This window comes from Cynocephalus volans, chromosome 4 (assembly GCF_027409185.1).
Source record: "Cynocephalus volans isolate mCynVol1 chromosome 4, mCynVol1.pri, whole genome shotgun sequence".
NCBI lineage: Eukaryota > Metazoa > Chordata > Mammalia > Dermoptera > Cynocephalidae > Cynocephalus > Cynocephalus volans.
Genome location: NC_084463.1, coordinates 88,893,120 through 88,912,112, shown reverse-complemented (window position 1 = coordinate 88,912,112; position 18,993 = coordinate 88,893,120). Strand labels below are relative to the sequence as shown.

At 43.4% G+C, this 18,993-nt stretch overlaps 1 protein-coding gene and 1 non-coding gene across 4 annotated transcripts in view; both read right to left on the bottom strand.

Moving 5' to 3' along the window:
- Window positions 1-18,993, bottom strand: part of ME3 (malic enzyme 3) — a 184,156-nt gene that overhangs the window by 89,716 nt on the left and 75,447 nt on the right. For 2 of the 3 annotated variants that reach the window (XM_063093197.1, XM_063093198.1), the window contains exons 3-4: window positions 7,494-7,627; window positions 4,417-4,566 (exon numbers count right to left, since the gene is read on the bottom strand). In XM_063093197.1, the coding sequence (XP_062949267.1) occupies window positions 4,417-4,566; window positions 7,494-7,627 (284 nt within the window). Of the gene's footprint in view, window positions 1-4,416; window positions 4,567-7,493; window positions 7,628-14,559; window positions 14,587-18,993 lie in introns of those variants that run through there. The other variant, XM_063093199.1, reaches the window with a different exon arrangement.
- LOC134377421 (U6 spliceosomal RNA) lies at window positions 1,038-1,141 on the bottom strand. The gene has a single exon (XR_010023468.1). It is a non-coding gene; the product is annotated as a U6 spliceosomal RNA (small nuclear RNA).

Genomic DNA, 18,993 nt, shown 5'->3' with positions numbered 1-18,993 from the left:
ACTGTGCGCTGGAGGTCAGGGGCCTCCCCATTTGCTGAGATAAGATTGTCTCTGTTTTCCAGAGTAATTTTGGTCAAGATATTGGCACTCATTGGTCCTGGGTATGACTAGAAATAGGCTCCATTGGGTATTTAGCAAGTAGAGGCATGCAATTTGTGTCCTGGGGTTTCTCTACGTATGTGTGTATGTGTGCAGCAGTGGTGGAGGTGGTTGAAGATTGAAAGGTTCCAATGCAAGAAAATGAAGTTCCCCAGATGTATTGAGTGGGAAGCAGGAAACTCCAAGGTGAATGTGAGCCTTAACCTTTTATGGGAATTGGGGTGCGGGAGCAGAAAAGATGAAAAAGTAATACTCCTTTAAATATATAAGGAATTTTACAATTGATAAAGCATGTTCACATGCATTTAGTTCATCTGATCTATGCAAGAACAACACAACGTAGAAAGTTCCTGTGATCTCAGCTTGGAGAGGTGGAGTAGCCAGGTTCAAAGGTCACATGGTTATTAATGGGGGAGCAGACCTACCACCTCTGGACTCCAGCCCCAGTGCTCTGTGCACCATGGTATACTACCCCTCCTGAGAGAGAGAGAGAGAGATAGATAGATAGAGAGAGAGAGAGAGAGAGAGAGAGAGAGAGAGACTGTGTGTGTGTGTGTGTGTGTGTGTGTGTGTCCTGCTGTGTGCAGACCTGTCCTTCAAGGGAGTTTATGTGAAGGCAAGAATGCAAGTGTTGGGCCGGCCCGTGGCTCACTCGGGAGAGTACGGTGCTGCTAACACCAAGGCCCCGGTTCGGATCCCATATACGGATGGCCGGTTCACTCACTGGCTGAGCGTGGTGCTCACAACACCAAGTCAAGGGTTAAGATCCCCTTACCGGTCATCTTTTTTTTAAAAAAAAAGAATGCAAGTGTTTATCTCAGGCTTTGTGTTCACCAGGGCCACAAGAAGATAGATTTATGAATTCAGGAAAAACACAGGAAATTGGCTTTGGGTCAACTGCGATGTCTTAGACAAGTTATCCTTAGTTTTTTGGGGTTTTTTTTTTTGAATACTTCATGAATTTGTGTGTCATCCTTGTACAGGTGCAATGCTAATCTACTCTGTATCATTCTAATTTTTAGTGTATGTGCTGCCAAAGCAAGAACTAGCCTTAGTTTTCATCTCAGTAAAATAATAAGTACCTTGAGGGGTTGTTTTAGGGCTCAGACATAGTATACATGAAGTACCTAGACTAGGTACCCACCATGAACATGGCAAGCATCCAGCAAATGATAACTGCTAATACCCTATATACGTGGAACTGGCTTGTGTGCAGAAAACTATCTGTTTGCAGATAAGAAAGACAGCAGCTTGGCTAAGGGCCAAGAGTAGCTGGTTTTGTCCAAATCCAAATATGTCTGCAGATATTCTCCACAGAGCCTTACTACATAAAGCCAAGTCCCACTTCCTGGCCTGGCCTTTCTAACTCCTCACACGGACTTGCTAATGGACTTGATAAGTATGCAAGATACAGATAATTTAAGGTTTAAATCAAACCACAGAATGTGGTGGTACGTCAGAGGATTGAGATGCCCTCAGTAATTTCACAGATTACATTTTTGGGTAGGATGACTGAGTCAGATCCTGGAGGTGATGGGTCCAGCAGATCACAGCTGCTGGGCACCTACTAGAGTGTGCCATTCCCACAGAGAATCTCGCTGAATCCTAACAAGCAGCCATGTGAACAGGCATTATTCCCATTTTACACATGAGGAGACTAAGGGGATGCTAAGTTAATTGTCAAAAGTCATCAGGGGCTGAGATTCAAGGCAAAGCCTGCCTGGCTTCAAAGTCAAGTTCCTTTTGCTTCCTACAACCCATTCCTCTGATAGTCTCTCTTTTGACCAAAACTTATTATCCTAGCCCGCCTTCAGCAATAATCCTATCAAGTTAGTTTAGCCAGAAATCCCTCATTCTTGATTTCCTCTTAGTAATTTTCCATCCACTGACCCCCACCCTGCTCCCTGGTTATAAATCCCCACTTGTCCATGCTGGAATCAGAGTTGAGTCCAATCTCTCTCCCCCACTGCAAGAGTCTGTGGCTGTGGTGCCTATACCCATTGCTGGACCCCTTGAATAAAGTCTGCCTTACCATCTTTAACAAATGTCATAAATAATTTTTCTTTAACAGCTCCATCACAAGTTGCACCCCACACTGAAACTAGGAAATGCTAGGTCAACAGGAGTCAGTACATCACTTGGAGCCTGAGCAGATGAAGAGGGTGAAGAAGGCTGGTCAACAGGGAGGTGGCCTGGGTAAGGGAGCGTATTCACCAGCACTGGACAACATATTGGCTTCCTCCCCGCCCCCTTCCTCTAGGACAAGTTCATCCTGGCCTCACTTCTGGTTTTCAGCTCTCCAAGTGGCTTTCATGGGGTATCCCTCCAAGTCAGGTCCTTGGTGACACACGCAGAGGATGTGCCAGGGGAGGGGCAGGAAGGAGCAGGGGAGGCTCCAACAGAGCCCAGAACCTTCCGCTTGTCTACCTGCCCAGAGACAGTCAGGTGCCCCGGAGGTACTCTAGCATCTCTTTTCAGGTTGCAAGGTGATGCGGAGCCCCAGGCATGTTGGAGGCTCAATTTTAGCATCAGCTGGACCTGATTAGCTTTGGTGAGGGGCCAGGTCCTTTCACAGAGGACTCCATTGTTCCTGAAACCTGGCAGGAATGTTTATCATTTCAGAAAATGAGAAGGGGTTGGCTCCCTCCTTCTTGGCCTCAGGGCTGTCCTCCCTTCAGATGCTAATCCATAAAGCCATTCCAAGCCAGACTTCAGATGAAGCTCAGGGCTGGGGTGGAGCTCAAACACTCATTTCCCTCTGGAGCAAGGCAGGTGTGGAATCAACATCTGGAAAGCAGCCAAATGGAAACCTAAAGCAACAGCTCAGAATGTCACATGTCAAATAACTTAATTGGGTAATCATCTGAGGAAGGGGTTGTGCAAAACACATGTGAGAGTCTGTACCAAGAGTGTGAGCGACTAATCCGAGAAGACGGTTCAGTCTGCCTGAGCCTGTCTCAGCCTCACCCAGCTGCAGGCCCCGGGACCTAGCTGCGTCAGTTCCTCTCAGAGGCTCTGGAAATGTTATCTAGCGATCCCTACCTTAGACCCCTGGGCAGTTAAACATCCTGAAGCTGCAATGGCACCCCACCCTGAATGCCCACCAAATGTGCACAGTTGTGAGCTATAAGAGGCTGTATAATGTAGTGATTACCTGTCCACACGCTGGTTCAGACTGCCTAGTTGAGTCCTTGCTTTGCTGGTCATTGACTGCCTTTGGGTAAATTATTTCTCTCTGTGCCTCAGTTTTCCTATCTGCATATGGGATGATAATAGCACCTACCTGCTAGGAGAGTTGTAATAATTAAATGAGTAAAGATAAGTAAAGATTTTAAGATAGTACCTGGCCTTTAGTAAGTGGTTAATATTGTGCTTTTCTCCCGGTTCCAAGTCATCTGTGGGTTCCTGCTGGGACTGTTGCAAGCCTGTTTTTCATGCTATATATTCAGCTTCTGCAGCACTCTCTCTACTCCCACCAGGGCTGACCTAGCTCTCTGGGTACAAGAGGTTGGCAGGGCCTTGTTTCCAGCCACATGGAATCCCACTCTGTGGCCATGTCCCTGTCCATCACTAACCCCTTGGAGAACCATGAGTGGGGCCTGGACCTGAGTCTGAAACAGCTTTCTATTAATTTGACTCCCTTGGTGGTGTGAAGGAGACCCAGGACTTCCTTTTTTTTGGGCAGAACCACTTGTCAATTCTACTCAGCCCCTCTACTGTTCTGTTTCACCCACCATGAAGTCCCAGAGGCCATACATTCTGGTCAGCGGGAGGTGGGTATGTTTGAATATTTAAAAAATATATATATTCTGAACTCATCATGGGAAAAAAACAAGGGATTTCTTTAGAAAACTGCTCCAAACTGTTTGGCTCTGAAAGAAAATGCAGTGCCAAATTTTTGCCTACTAAAATGACATTTCATGTGGAATCTGAGTCAAACCCAAAGGAAAGTATATTGGTTCTTAGAGTCAGCAAAACAATTCAGTCTTTGGTATCCAACACTCCATTATTCATTGGCCTGAATTGGCAGGCGAGTTGTCGCACTTTGGAGAAGACCAGAAAATTGGGGTGGGGACATGGGGGGGCGGGCAGCCTGGGAGGTGATAAGTAGATAATGAGAGAAAAACAATCTGAACTGCCTGTCAGGCCAATGCTGAACCACATGTTGGGCATTTATTATTTGGAGATGGGGAACATTCAGTCTCCCCTTGCTAGATACTCTCTCAGCTCATTTCCCTGCTTTATGGAGTCATTTTCCTGAGCAAGTGCATCAAAGCAAGCGTCTGGCTGTCGAGCCCTGGGCCCGCGTGCGCTCACCGGGGCCTGCGGAAGGTCAGGCCATAGTGCTGGCAGGCCAGGCCCACCGTGGGCGTGTACACGATCGGCAGGAACTTCTCCACGTCCGACGTCAGCACCCGGTAGAAGAGCTTCTCGTTCCGGTCTTGGAGGGTCATGAGGATGATGTACCTTGGAAAGGGAGAGAAGAAGCAAGCTGATCACCCAAGCGAGTGCGCTAGGGGCAGCAGGGCAGCGTTGGAAGCCTCTGCTAAGAAGGGCGAAGCCGTTTGGTGCGGTGTGAAGACCAGGGCTCCTGCTCCTGCCCAGCTACTGTGGCTCATTCAGAGCAAATCACCCTAAGCATGGGTTTCCACATCTATGAAATGTGCAACATAGCTCTGCTTTATGGTGCTTATTATTATACACGGTGCAGGTGCTGTTCTAAATATTTTGCATCAATTCATTTAAAACTTCCAAGCACTTGTGAAGTGAGGTAGGTACTATAATTCCTGCTATTTTAGAGACAAGAAGACTAATGCGCAGAGAAATAAGCTCACCCAGGGTCTCATGGCAGAGTAGGGAATTGAACATAAGCACTCTGACTCCAGAATCTGCTTTCAACCACTGTGCAAGATAGTTACGTCATTATATGGACATTAATGAATGACAATAGAATACTAATGTTCTGGGGGTGGAGTAGGGTCGAGGAAAACACTGGGCAAGTGAGTGCTGTGTGAACTGGCCCTTCCTACACACAGGGCTGGTTCCTGTCACAAGCAGAGTTCACAAGTGGCTGAGTAGCAAGTAATTTTAGAAGGCATGTTGCAAAAATAATCTCTTTTACCTATTTCCTGAAGCCTAAAAATGCAAAAACCTCTGGGAGAGAAAATGCAGGGGTTGAAATTCGCAATGAGGCGTGATTGCTGATAGCACAACCTGTCTGGACTACAGTTTGAGACAGATTACAGAGGTACTTGAGACCCTGGCATGCGGTGGGTGAGAGAGTTGCTCCACTGGGGAAAAGAGCTGTGGTGAAATGGTCCCTAGGCAGGGCATCAGAGTCCTGAGTTTGAATCCCGGCTCTGTCATTCACTAGCTGTGTTACTTTGGGAAAATCTTGTGACCTCTTGTGATCTCTGGGGTCCTTAGCCTCTTCTCTACCAAAGGTACTGGTCCAGAACTAACATCTGTGTTCTGGAAGGTATTTTTAGGAAGGGTAAGGATTTACACTCAAGACTAGCCAGAATCTCAACTCATTGCCAGTGTAAGGACTCCCTTACCAGTAGCCACTTGTGCATGTCTCTTCCCAATTCTACATTCAGTTATGTCAAGTTGGTAACTTAAAATCAGCCATGGTGGGAGTATTTACACTATGGAAATTAGCAAATGCTATAGATTCCCTACCCCCGTCCCCCACAAAGAACCAGTTATTAAACATTTACCAGTACACCACTGCACTGACCCAGAAGAAGCTGGGGAGACTTCTTAGCATTTCCCCAGACACCTGCTGAAATGAGGGACTCCTGGGAATGAGTGGGTCAACCGAGTCAGCATAGCATCAGGAGCAAGCCCTCTAGAGCTCCCAGGAATGGGCACACTTCATCTGTCCGTGAGCCAGGAATGTCTTCCCAGCAAGGCCTTCTGAGCAAGGCCCATCAAGCTGGAAAGAACTGGGGAGGGAAGGATTTTGGACTTCAACTTTTAAAGTTTAATATCTTTAGAAAAGAGGATTTCACTTTGGACTTTAATTCTTCTTCATATATTTAATGAGGGAGGTTCACATTGTTCAAAGTTAGGGCATGTCTCAGGTCATCAGTTGAACTTACCGTGAAATTTCTGGTTTGCTCTTCAGGGTGACGTGGCTAGATCCAATACGAATGGGATGAATGACCGGGAGAGAATATTTGGCCTTTGCTGCAGTATGGCCTTGGAGTTCATGTGAGTAATATCTTTAGAGTTTAAAACGTAGGCGTGGGGGTGGGGGTGTGGGCAGAGGCTGACTTGTTCACCACCTCTTAGGAACAACAGATGGAAGCATAGGAAGATGTGTGCAGGGTGGCCCTCACACGCTGCTGAGCTCTGCCCCGCTTGGCCATTTAGCTGTATAGACATACAGAGGGAATCCTCATCTTCTTACATTTCTGCTAGAGCCTATAGCAAAGTGACATATTTATGTAGCAAACTCTTACACAGCAGCACCTACTATGTGCCAGGCACCGTTCTAAGCACACTGCAAATACTAATGCATTTAGTCCTCATAATAACCTTCTGAGTTAGATACCTTTGAAATACTCATTGTACAAATGGGGAATGATCCAGAGAGGCTAAGTAACTTTTGCTATTAAATGGCAGAATGTGGACTTGAACTTAATCTAGTACTAGACTCTAGTCTTGCAGCCACTAGGCTCTGCTGCATCTTGGCTGTGGCATAGCAGAGAAGTTAAAAGCACAGACTCTGGAGCCAGCTATCTGCGTTCAAATCCTGACTGTGCCAATGTATAGCCAGGTGACCTGGGAGGTGACTACCTTCTTTAGTAAAGCTGATCAAGCTGACCCTGTGGTTCCCCATTTGGGTCTTTGGGTCTGCATCTCCACCGGGCAGAGAGGAGGCAGGTTATTAACCACTGCTCATAACCTCTAGCACATGACATCTAGATCACTCCCAAGGTGTCCCCTGTCCATTTCCCCTCTGCCCCACCATGTTCCCCTTATGCCATGAACCCAGGCCATGTACCACTTCCTTAATAAGTCTCTACATCTTTGCCCTACCTTTTCCCTCTCAGTGAAATGCCCTTCCTGAGCCCCACTGCTGAAGTCTTATCAGTGCTCCTTGGGCCAACTCACCTCCCACTGCATCCCAGAGGCCTTCCTGGATTCCACTGGTTGGAATTTAATTTCCCTTCCTAGTTCTCCCTGGATGTGTCGACTGTACCTCAATCCTACCAAGCCTTGTATCTCAGGGAGACCATCACTCCTTTAGAAGACAGGGCTGGGGCTGGGATCTCTAGGGGCTGTCAGCCTTTTCTTGCTGGGGAGTATACAGAAAACCCTCTGTGGACCACAGGAAACAGCTCAGCCCAAGAATCAGGTAGACAGAACAGACTTTAGGTACGTACTTGTCCAGGTCACTCTGCTGCCGCTCATAGTACCTCATGATCCGGAGAAGCTGGACGTCCTGGCTCAGGAAGCAGGGGGGGATTAGGCCGTGGATTCCGAGCTGCAGCCTTTCTTCCAGTGTAAAGGCCATCCCCTGGGGAGAACAAGAAAGAAACACACACACCCACAAATGGATATGCAGAAACTGAGGAACAGGAAGGGTCCCATCCACAGACAGGCAAAAGTCAGTGTGACTCAGTAGAAAGGGCCCTGAACTCAAATCCCACCGCTGCCATTTAAGTAGGGGGCAATCTTATGCTAGTTATTTTGGTGTTTCTGAGCTTTAGCTTATTCATTGGAAAAATGGGGAAAATATGTACACCATCAGCTTTTTGTTGTTTTTGTTTCCTAAATATATACATATATATTATTTTTAGGACAGTTTTATTTTATTTTTTTAAATTTATTTATTTATTTATTTATTTATTTTGTCTTTTTCGTGACCGGCACTCAGCCAGTGAGTGCACCGGTCATTCCTATGTAGGATCCGAACCCGCGGCGGGAGCGTCGCTGCGCTCCCAGTGCAGCACTCTACCGAGTGCGCCACGGGCTCGGCCCTTTAGGACAGTTTTAGATTTCGTTTTAGAAAAACTGAGAAGATAGTACAGAGTTCCCATATACCCTTCACCCAGTTTCCCAAGTATTAACAACTTACATTAGTATGATACATTCATTCGAGTTAATGAACCAGTAGTGATCCGTTATTATTAACTAAAGCCTTTCATTTATTCAGATTTCCTTGATTTTACCTAGCATTCTTTTTTTTTTGTTCCAGGATCCCATCCGGGATCCCCCATTACATTTAGTCGTCATGTCTCCTTAAGGCTCCTCTTGGTTTTGACAGTTTCTCAGACTTCCCTTGTTTGTGATGACCCTGTCGGTTTGGAGACGCACTGACCACATATTTAGTATGATATTCCTGTACTGGAATTTGCCCGATGTTTTTCTCATGATTAGACTGGGGATACAGGTTTTGGAGAGGAAGACCAGAGAGGTAAAGTGCCATTTTCATTATATCAGATTAAAGATACATGCAAGAAACGTGATATGTCACTGTTTGGTATGGACCTTGATCACCTGGCTGAGTTAGAGCTTGTCAGATTGCTCCTTGGTAAAGTTACTCCTGTTTTGCAGTTCTTCTGCCAGGGAAATTTGTCTCTTTCCCATCACTTATTTATTTATTCAGTCTTTTATTTATATTAGAATGGACTCATGAATATTTATTTTATACTTTCAGTTATAATCCAATACTTCTTTATTTATTTTGTTGCTCAAATTGTTCCACTTTTGGCCACTGGGAGCTCTTTCAATTTGCTACTGTGTCCCTTTGACATTCTCCCATAATGTTGTGTTTCAATGTTTTTTTGAGTAATTCCATACTTTCTGGCACTAAAAGATGCTCCAAGTTCATCTTGCATATTGCCTGTCCTGGTCCTAGAATCAGCCATTTCTTCAAGGAGCTCTGATTCCCTTTTGGAAGCACAGTATTAGAAAGCAAGATCTGGGTACTACTTACTACCTGTGCTCCTTGCTACTGTATTTAATTGTTTCTAGTTTTAGACAGAGAAAGGAAATATACATGTGTATACTAAAACCTGTGTAAACACATATCCATCAGTGTTTTGATATTTAACCATCTGAACCTATATTAAGCTAAACACAAGTTCCCATTGTCTCCAACTCTGACCCATTTCCACACGAATCATTCTATCCTCATCACCTTGCTCATCTGTAAATTCTTGCTCCCAAAGTTAGAAACTTGACTCCCATCATTTGCCATGTCCTTACTTAATTGCTTGATTCCAGTATATACATACAGCCGTATCAAAATTGTTAACCTGTACCACCGTGGAAGACAACTTTATAAACTAGAGTACAGTGCTTACATGGGGTTCGTTTTGCCTTTAGTTCTACAAACTCCACTCATTTCCAAAGTTTCTTGAGTCAACACTTCTTCCCTCTGCCCTCTTCACTTAGATTGTTATATACATTTATAATACAGTTAGATTCTCTTGTCACAGTCTGCATTCCTTCCTGGGATTCCCCCAACCTATTAAATGATTTTTTAAAAATCTGAATACATTAAGTTTCATTCTCTGTGCTGTAAAGTTCTATAAGGTTTAGACAAATACATGTCATGCGTCCACCACTACATTATCATACAAAATAGTTTCACTGCGCTAAAAATCTCATGGGCTTTTCCTATTCATCCTTCCCCAAACCTCTGGCAGGCACTGGTTTTTTTTTTTTTTTACTGTCTCTACAGTTTTGCCTTTTCTAGACTGTCATACAATTGGAATCATTCTAATTGTATGTAGCCTTTTCAGACTGGCTTATTTCACTTAGAAACATGTACTTAAGCCTATCCATGTATTTTCATGGCTTCATAACTCATTTCTTTTTATCACTGAATAATATTCCTTGTATGTTTGTACCATAGTTTATTTCTCTGTTTACCTCTTGAAGGACATATTGGTCATTTTCAGTTTTGGGTGATTATATATAAATAAAGTTGCTATAAACATTCCTGTGCAGGTTTTTGTGTGGACATAAGTTTTCAAATCATTTGGATAAATACATAGGAGTGTGATTGCTGGATCATAAAGTAAGACTATGTTTAACTTTGTAAGATGCTGCCAAACTGTTTTCTAAAGTGGCTATACCATTTTTCATTCCAACAGTAGTGTATGAGAGTTTCTCTTGCTCCACATCCTCTTCAGCAATTGGTATTGTCAGTTTTTCTGATTTTAGTCATTCTAATAAGTGTACAGTGGCGTGTCATTATTGTTTTAACTGCAATTCCCTATTAACGTATAATGTTGAGCAACTTTTCATATGCTTATTTTCCACCCGTGTATCTTCTTTAGTGAGGTATCTGTTCAGATATTTTGTCCATTTTTAAATTTGTTTTTTCCTTATTATTGAATTTTAAGAGTTCTTTGATCTACAGTTGTAATGCAATTGGTATCAAAATTGTAATGATCTTTTTTGCAGAAACAGAAAAGCCAATCCCCAAATTCATATGGAATAGCAATGGGCCCCAAACAGCCAAAACAATTTTTATAAAGAGATTTTGAACCTTACTACAAAGCCACAGTAATCAAAATGGTACTGGCATAAAGATAGATATATAGATCAATGAAATAGAATCAAGAGTTTGGGAATAAAGTCATACATCATTGGCAAACTGATTTTTGACAACAATACCAAGTCCATTCAGTGGGGGAAGAATAGTCTCTTCAAGAGATGGTGTGGGGACAACTGGATTTCCACATGCAAAAGAATGAAGTTGGATCCCTTCCTCACATCCTATACAAGTATTAACTCAAAATGGATCAACAACCTAAATATAAGATTGAAAACCTTAAAACTCTTAGAAGAAAACATAGGGATAAATCTTTATGACCTTGGATTTGGTAATAGATTCTTAGATAACACACATAAGCAACAAAAGAAAAGCTAGATTAATTGGACTTCATGAAAATTAAAAACTTGTGCATCAAAGGACACTACCAGGAAAGTGAAAGACAATCTTAAGAATGGGAGAAAATATCTGGAAATCATATATCTAATAGTGGTTTAATATCCAGAGTATAGAAAGAACTACAACACACTCAACAAAAAGAAATACAACCCAATTAAAAACTGGGCAAAGGACTTGAATATACATTTCTCCAGAGAAGATATGCAAATGACCAATAGCATGTGAAAAGATGCTTAACAACATTAGTCACTAAGGAAATGCAAATCAAAACCGTCATGAGATACCACTTTCAGCCAATAGAATGGCTGTAATTAAAGAAAGAAATAAAAAAATAAAACCCAGAAAACAAGTGTTATTGAAGACATACACAAATTGAAACCCTTCAACATTGCTGGTAGGAATGTGAAATGTTACAGCCTGTACAAAAAAGTTTAGCAGCTCCCCAAAAAGCTAAATATAGAATTACCATATGACCCAGGAATTCTACTAGTAGGTGCATGCCCAAAGGAACTGAAAGCAGGGACTTGAACAGTGAGATAGAGGTGATCCATTTCCATGCATTCAGTTTTCAGGTTTCCCACCTCTGGGTTTTAAGCCACTTCCCAAGGTCTCAAGCCCCTCTTCCAGGCTCTTCTCTAGGGGAGAGTTACTGCTGTTTATTGGACCTATTTTCAGCACCAACACTGGAAATTGATACCTCAGGGGGCTGATTTATGCGAATCCAGTGGCTGGGTATGCTCAGTAGAAAGGGTTATAGAAACGTAATAGCTGAGCGTGCTCAATAAAGTGGAATTTATCCTTTGAATGATTTTCCACTGGAGGCTCTAAAGAGCATAAAATATTCTTGAATATGTCTGGTTCATGTGGCAGAATTTGACCAATGAACATGACCTAAAAGGAGATGGACTGAGCATGTGCAAGAATCATAACATGTTATGTTACATAACAGGGAGCCACCCCCTTAGTTGAATATTCATTAGATACTTGAATATGTATTGGATAGCAAAACTATAAAAGAGGCGGGATTGTTCACTCTCTCTGGGGCCAGCCCAGAGAGTGTATTTCTTTCTTTTTGTATCAAACTTGCCTTTAGCAGGCTGCTGTTCACTCTGGATCCAGCCTACACTCTGTCTGTGAATGTGTATTTCTTATTTTTGTATTAAACTTGGTGTGTGCTCTGCTCAGTGTCTGGAGCTAGGCCACACTTTCTCTGTGAAGTCTGTATCTCTTATCTGTGACCTTAAACCTGCTCTCATTTTCTGCTTTTCTGCTTTTGAATTCTTTCCTGTGCTGGAGTGAAGAACCTGATAAGAGGACAGTGGGTTGAGGTGGGCTGGTGCGACTCCCCAGACCCTCTCCTTCAGTGTCACTTGTACACCAATGTTCATTGCAGCATTAGTCACAATAGTTCAAAGGTGGAAATAACCCAGATTTCCACCAACATCTGAATGGTTAAACAAAATGCACATACATGCAATGAAAATTTTCTTAGCCATAAAAAGAAATGATATTACATGGATGAATCTTGAAAACATTGTGCTAAGGGAAATAAACCAGACACAAAAGGACAAATATTGTTTGATTACACTTAAATGAAATATCTAAAATAGGCAAATTCGTAGAGACAGAAAGTAGATTAGAGGTTTCCAGGGGCTTGGGGGACAGGGAATGATGAGTTATTGTTTAATGGTTACAGTTTCTGTTTGGGGTGAGAAAAAATTTTGGAAACGGCTAGTGGTGATGGTTGCACAACATTGTGAATGTACTTAATGCCAGTAATTGTACACTTAAAAATGGTTAAGATGACAAATTTTATGTTATATTTATTTTACCACAACTTTAAAAAATTAATAATGTAATATACCCCAAACCACTGAATTATACAACCTTAAATGGGTGAATTGTATGCTATATGAATTACATCTCAATAAAACTTTTTTTTTTACAAAAGGAGTTCGTTGCATGTTTTAGATACAAGCCCTTTATTGAATATGTGTTTTGTAAACATTTTTCCTAGTCTGTGGATTGTCTTTTCATTTTCTTAGCAGTGTCTTTCAAAGAACAGCATTTTCCAGTTTGGGCACTGGCAGAGAGAGATGGGGAGTATGTAGGATGTCACAGAATCTGCTCCCTGGCCTGGTTCACAGTTAATCCCTGTTATAGGAGGCCATTGTTTTGGACTAAGTTCCTGCATTAGGTCCTATAAGATCAGACTAAAAATCAAAATGGAGTCACCCCTGCTGAGTTCCATGTCACTTAGGCTGTGGTCTGACCTTTGGAGAAGTCAGGAGAAGATAACAGCCAAATTTCCCCTAACAGGCCAGTTTTAATCTACAATATGTATGATAATGAAGTTCCCTCTGCTTTAATCTTTACACATAGGAGATAGCTTGAATTAACCTGATGTTATTTTTCTATTGTTCTGTCTTCCTGTCCCTACCTAACAAGGAAAGTAACTTTGAAATGAGAAATCCACTTTTGTTCTTTGTTTCTGCTTTCTTTAGCTTTTTTCTGTCTATAAAACCAAACTCCTCTGCTCAGCTCATTGGAACACTCGTTCTATTTTATGGAATAATGTGTTGCCCAATTCTAGAATCTCAGTAAAACCAATTGATAAGTTCAACTAAATTTGTTGTAATTTTGTTTTTTTAACAGCCCCATGGAGACAGAGTTTGCTGGCATAAGTTGCAGGAACTTGCAGAAATTGCAGTGTCCTAATAAGGGACACTGGGAGGCATAGGGACACAAGCTGCCCTACTTACATGCCAAGATGATAAGGTGCTGCCCATGGCAAAAGACAGAGGCCTTTCCTTTTGACTTTAGGATGGCCCTGGTGAAGCGAGCCCTGCCCTGGCACTGTTTAGGAGCTCCTGGAGAGACTTTCTCAAGTTTCTCATGGAGGGCCCTGGCAGCAGTGAGCCCCAGAGAGGCTCCATGCATAGCAGACATTACGGAAGGGACCAGAATCCTGAAGGGTGGTTGTACAGAGGGCTGAGAACAGTTTTTCATAAATTAATTCCGTTAATATGGCCCCTGTTGTATTCAAGGCTGAGGATAACTGGGGCAACTCCAGTTAAGCCCACTATTTGTAATGAGTCCCAAACAATGCAAGGTTCCTCTGCAAAGTGAAGGCTGTGTGGGACCTCAGTTATGCTGCTGGCATCTCATTCTCCCAGATTCCCTTGGGGAAGGGGAAGCTTGCAAAGATACCAAGCATCAGAACTTTCTGCATTCTTCCACCAGCTAAAAAATATCTCATCTATAACTATTACAAGCTCTTCTATAGGGAGTTAATAAGCACAGGGAGATTCAAAGCCATCTATTGGTCATCCACACCTTAGAGCTGTTGCTATCATCACCTCTAAGGAAGGGGCTTTAGTGAATATCCCATCTTGCTCTGCACTTTCCTTACAACCACATTGGAGGGAGGTTTTACAACCTCCACTTCACAGATGAGAAGGCTAAGCAGGAGACGTAATGTAATGCTCTTAAGTTGCACAGCTGCTACTTCCTACGGTATCGCTTCTTAAACCAGGACGCACCTTATCTTCCATTAGTGCATGTGGCGTGATAATTTTCTTCCTGACGATTTTCTTTGACTAGAGGTAATTGACAGACCAAGATTTGATCATGGGTTGCATTCTTGCCACTGCAGTATACATCCTCCCAGAACCTTGGTGAGATGGACCTCAGAAAATGTGAGGGGGTGGGGATGGAAGAGAAAGAGAGGAAAAAAAGTGAATGAAAGTTAGACTCCTTGGCTACTCCTTATTTCGTCTTTGTCTTTGTTTTGTAACTTAGGAACATCTAATACTGGGCTCCTCTTGTGCTTTTATAAAGTAATAATGACAACTCAATTTATGAAAATCTTGAAGAATTGTTCCTCCTCCTAGAAGAACTGCTTAAGATAGGCTCTACTATGCTTGAAAGTATGACTATCAGAGACTTCTGAAAGTACACCATACATAAAGTTCCAAACTTTTTCTTCATCAAAGCCCAAAGTCCCCTGTTCATAAATCCCTGTGTTGGCCACCAGATTTGCAAGCAGGGAGCAACACTGGGGTCCTAGATTCTTTTGCAGGAAATCACCTTGCTCTGGAGACTGGGCACTTTCACCAAACACCATTAGGTAGGTGACTGTTTGCTGTCTTGGTAAACTGTGATCACCTCTGCCCAGCCCCGGGGATTGCAAAGAGGCCCAGGCATTTAATTATGACATCATCTTTGTTCATGACCACTGTGGCTTTTAACAACATTCCACTTCTCTCTACAAGGCTAAGTGTTTCTCTTGGCTGAGTGCCATCAACTTCTTTTGTATTTGAGGAAAAAGTATGATTATTTAGCAACTAGTAATTTCAAGGATTTAAAGTAATTACTTCTAGAAGCTTCTTTTCATCCTGAAGCTAATGTTAAGGCAATCTCACATTTACAAATTTGCAAAACCAAAATGCAGGCCCTTTAGGTGTACCAGGGCCTCCAAAATAAGATAGGCACAAGATGATTCACTAGGGAGGAGGCAAAAAGTATTAGAACTTGTATTTCTCTACAAAAGAAATAAACTTTGCTAATTGGCACTTTGGCTCTTGGTCTGTATGTCAAAAAGTCACAGTTCCCATTAGCTATACCAGGAGTCCTAACGTAAGAGTAGGGAATGTACAACAGGGAGGGGCTGACAGTGGGGTCCTTATTCATTCTTACCACATTGAGGAATTACAGTTTCTGTATGCCTAGTAAATAGAGTTACAGATTATATTCTCTAGTTTTAACAAAACCCTTAAAATAGGGCAAGTGCCTTTTTAAAAATGGCTGACTCTCATAGTTACATATAAACCTCATCCCCTTGTGGTATTCAGCTAGGTCATACTGGTAGGGACCTGCCAGTTGTTATAGTTTGAAATGTGTCAGTTGTTACAGAGACATTGCTCAGACCACCCTCCTCAGTGCACCTCCCCATCTGCTCTGGCTTCTCCTGGGGAAGCTTTTGACCTCCCAAAGATCCAACAACCAATGGGTTTATACCTGGCAAAGTAGAGCCCTCAAGACCCTGCTCTAGCATGAAAGGCCTGGGACTGTTTTGACTGGTCAGTGCCTTGTTGTACCAGGTTTGATCTTTTAACTGTCACCCTTGACTTTCCATATTTCATCATCCTCCCTCCAGCCCAGCCACTGGACACTACCTGTGGGCTCAGCTCTGCCCAAATTCCCAGGACAAAACTTACTGGCATCAGAGAGAGGACATTTGAATAGATCCCAGCATGACATGGCAGGGCTCAAAGGCAGCAGGCCTGTCAGGTTGTGCCTGTCCCAGCCTCTTGCTCTTCAGAGACCCAGGCTTCCCAGTGCCCTATTCCTCATGACTGGGTTTTTCCAGGGGTCAATTTCCTTCCCAGTCCTGCTTGGTAATCTGCCTAGTGTCCTGCTGTGTACCTGACAATCTCTTCTCACTCATTCCGCAAGCACCCATGAGTTCCTACTTCGAACCAGGCCTGCTGTGATAGGCTCTGGGGATTACTAAAAAAACAGGCCCTAGTCACTGACCTCATGAGTCTACTAGAGAGACACGTGGGTTAACACGTAATAGCAATCCTGGGCCTCCACCTTGGGCAAGTAATTTCTCCCACCTATAAAACAGAGTGCTGCCTGTTCCATGTGTCGTGGGATTAAATGAAATAATGCATGTGAAATGTTTAAGACAGAAACTGACATATAGGAAGTGCTCAGTGAACACCAGCTGTTCTCTGGTGTTTTATTACTATTATTACTGTTATTATTTAGTTTAAGGGGTAGGGTGGCACCAGAGAGCTCGTAGCAGATACTGGAGATGAGCCCTGCAGGATGGGCAGGAGCTAGTCTGGCAGAAGGAGCTAGAAGACAGGGGCTGAAGGGATGTCACCACGGCAACATGTAACTTGGACTCAGGCAAGGCATTCTCCCCACGCCCACCAGGCACACTCATTTTGGCTGTCATGCCTTCACTCACACCACGGCCCTGGCCACCACACTGACCACTTCCCTCCTTCATCTTCCAATCCACAGTCAAGCCCCTCCCCACCAGGGCTTCCGTGCCTCCCCCACGTCACACAGCTCTCCCAGTCCTCTGAGTCGGTGTCACACAGTTGAGCACATGCAGTGTGTCTTCTGTTTGATTTCTTGAGCGTTAATTACCAGATAATAAACTCGGGGAAGCAGACACCTTGATGAAGCCAGCACAAGGTTGTAGCATGATACTATTATCATCTATAATAACAGCAACGAAGTTCTTTTACTGAGCACCCATTAGGCTGGATCAGGCACTGAGACAGATACTTTATACCTGTCATCTCATCTAATCCTCACAGTAACCCTGGTAGGAAGGCATCAGGATTAGTATTCCCATTTTGTGGATTAGGAAATTGAGGCCAGAGGGGTAAATAACTTGCACGAGGTCACACAGTGAGTCAGTGGAAAAAACAGGAGTAGAACGCTGGCCCAAACGTTTCCAAAGTTCATACTCTTCCCTCTGAGCTAATCAACAGCTCCTGAGACTTAACAGATTTAAAAAGTTGTTGATTGAGTTGACTTTTTAAATTATTTTATTAGGATGTGATCATTCTGCTTCTATGTATAGAGGCAGGTGTCTTAATGATTTCAGCTTTGGCTGATTGTTCCTCTGTATTTGTATCTTGTCAGTCAGCCCATGTGCAAACAGATGTGCCTGTACCTCTGAGTTTATGCGCTTGGCCCATGGCACACACATAGCTGTGCTTCTTGTGACCAGCTTCATTACTGGAAGGAAGGATTAGCAGACACGTGTAGCAGTAGAGGTTTTCTGTTTCACACATCACGTCACCCTCTGAGCTTACTGCTTATGCTAAAACCAGCTTCTTCCACCAATCAACCACAACAGCACAGAGAGTAGCCATAGCCAGGACAGAGCTGTGGGCAAACGGCTCTGAGACTGTAGAGTTAACGCTGATTAGCTATTAGGGGACGGGAAGGCACGTCCTCCTCCTTTTGCATATTACGTCTCGACTCTGCTCAGGATTTCTATGAGTTAGGGTGACGTGGATTCTGGGTGGAGACAGGAAGCGTGATTCCTGAGGCTGTTGCTCTCTCATTGAACCCCCAGTTTATGAGGGCCCCTGAGCACACTTCTGGGATGGATATATTGGGGTCTCAGAAATGCAAGCATCGGGAGTCTCCACAGACACAGACCTGAGAATGGCATTCCTCCCAGACGTGTTTCTGTGACCAGGTGCAAAATTACAGATCCAGAAACACATCATAAATTCCTGAGAAGAAAGCAAAGGATACACTGCCCATTACTGCCCAGAACCAACCCTAAACCAGCCTTGGGCTCAAAGATTGGACTCTGGTGCCACAGGATGCCTGTGTGTGGAGGCTGCCTGTGACCTTCCACCTTTGACATACACAGAAGTTCTTGTTCTAGTCGGGAGATACCATCCAATTCTCCTTCCATGGGATTTTGGCCAGGACATAGAGATGCTGAACTCACACAGCCAGTGTGGGTGAGTGGGAAGGGAACTGGAAGACAAAGTTCTACATTCAGGTCCCCCGCCGGCTCTGTGATCCTGGAGAAATTACTTCACCTCTCTGAGTCTGCTGCCTTCACTGGGTTGTTGTGTCAAAAGGGAACATGGATGTTGAAATCTCTTTGTAAATTCGAGCATGTTTCAACAAGTTAAAAAAAAAGGCTGCAACTACTGCAGTTTCAAATCTCACTGGGACTATAAGCAATTTAGCAATTGCATTCTTTGGTATTTATTTCCCTTTCTGTCTCTTTTCCCTGCAAGATAGTGAGTTCCTTGAGGGCAGGAACTATGTCTAAATGAACCGTGTGCCCCTCTTGCTTAGCACAGTAATTGGTACAGGGTAAGCACTTAATAAACACATGGATGGATGGATTCATTCATTCTCTCAACAAAAAATTATTAAGTATCTCCTATGTGCTAGGTGCTATTTTAGAGCCTGGGGAA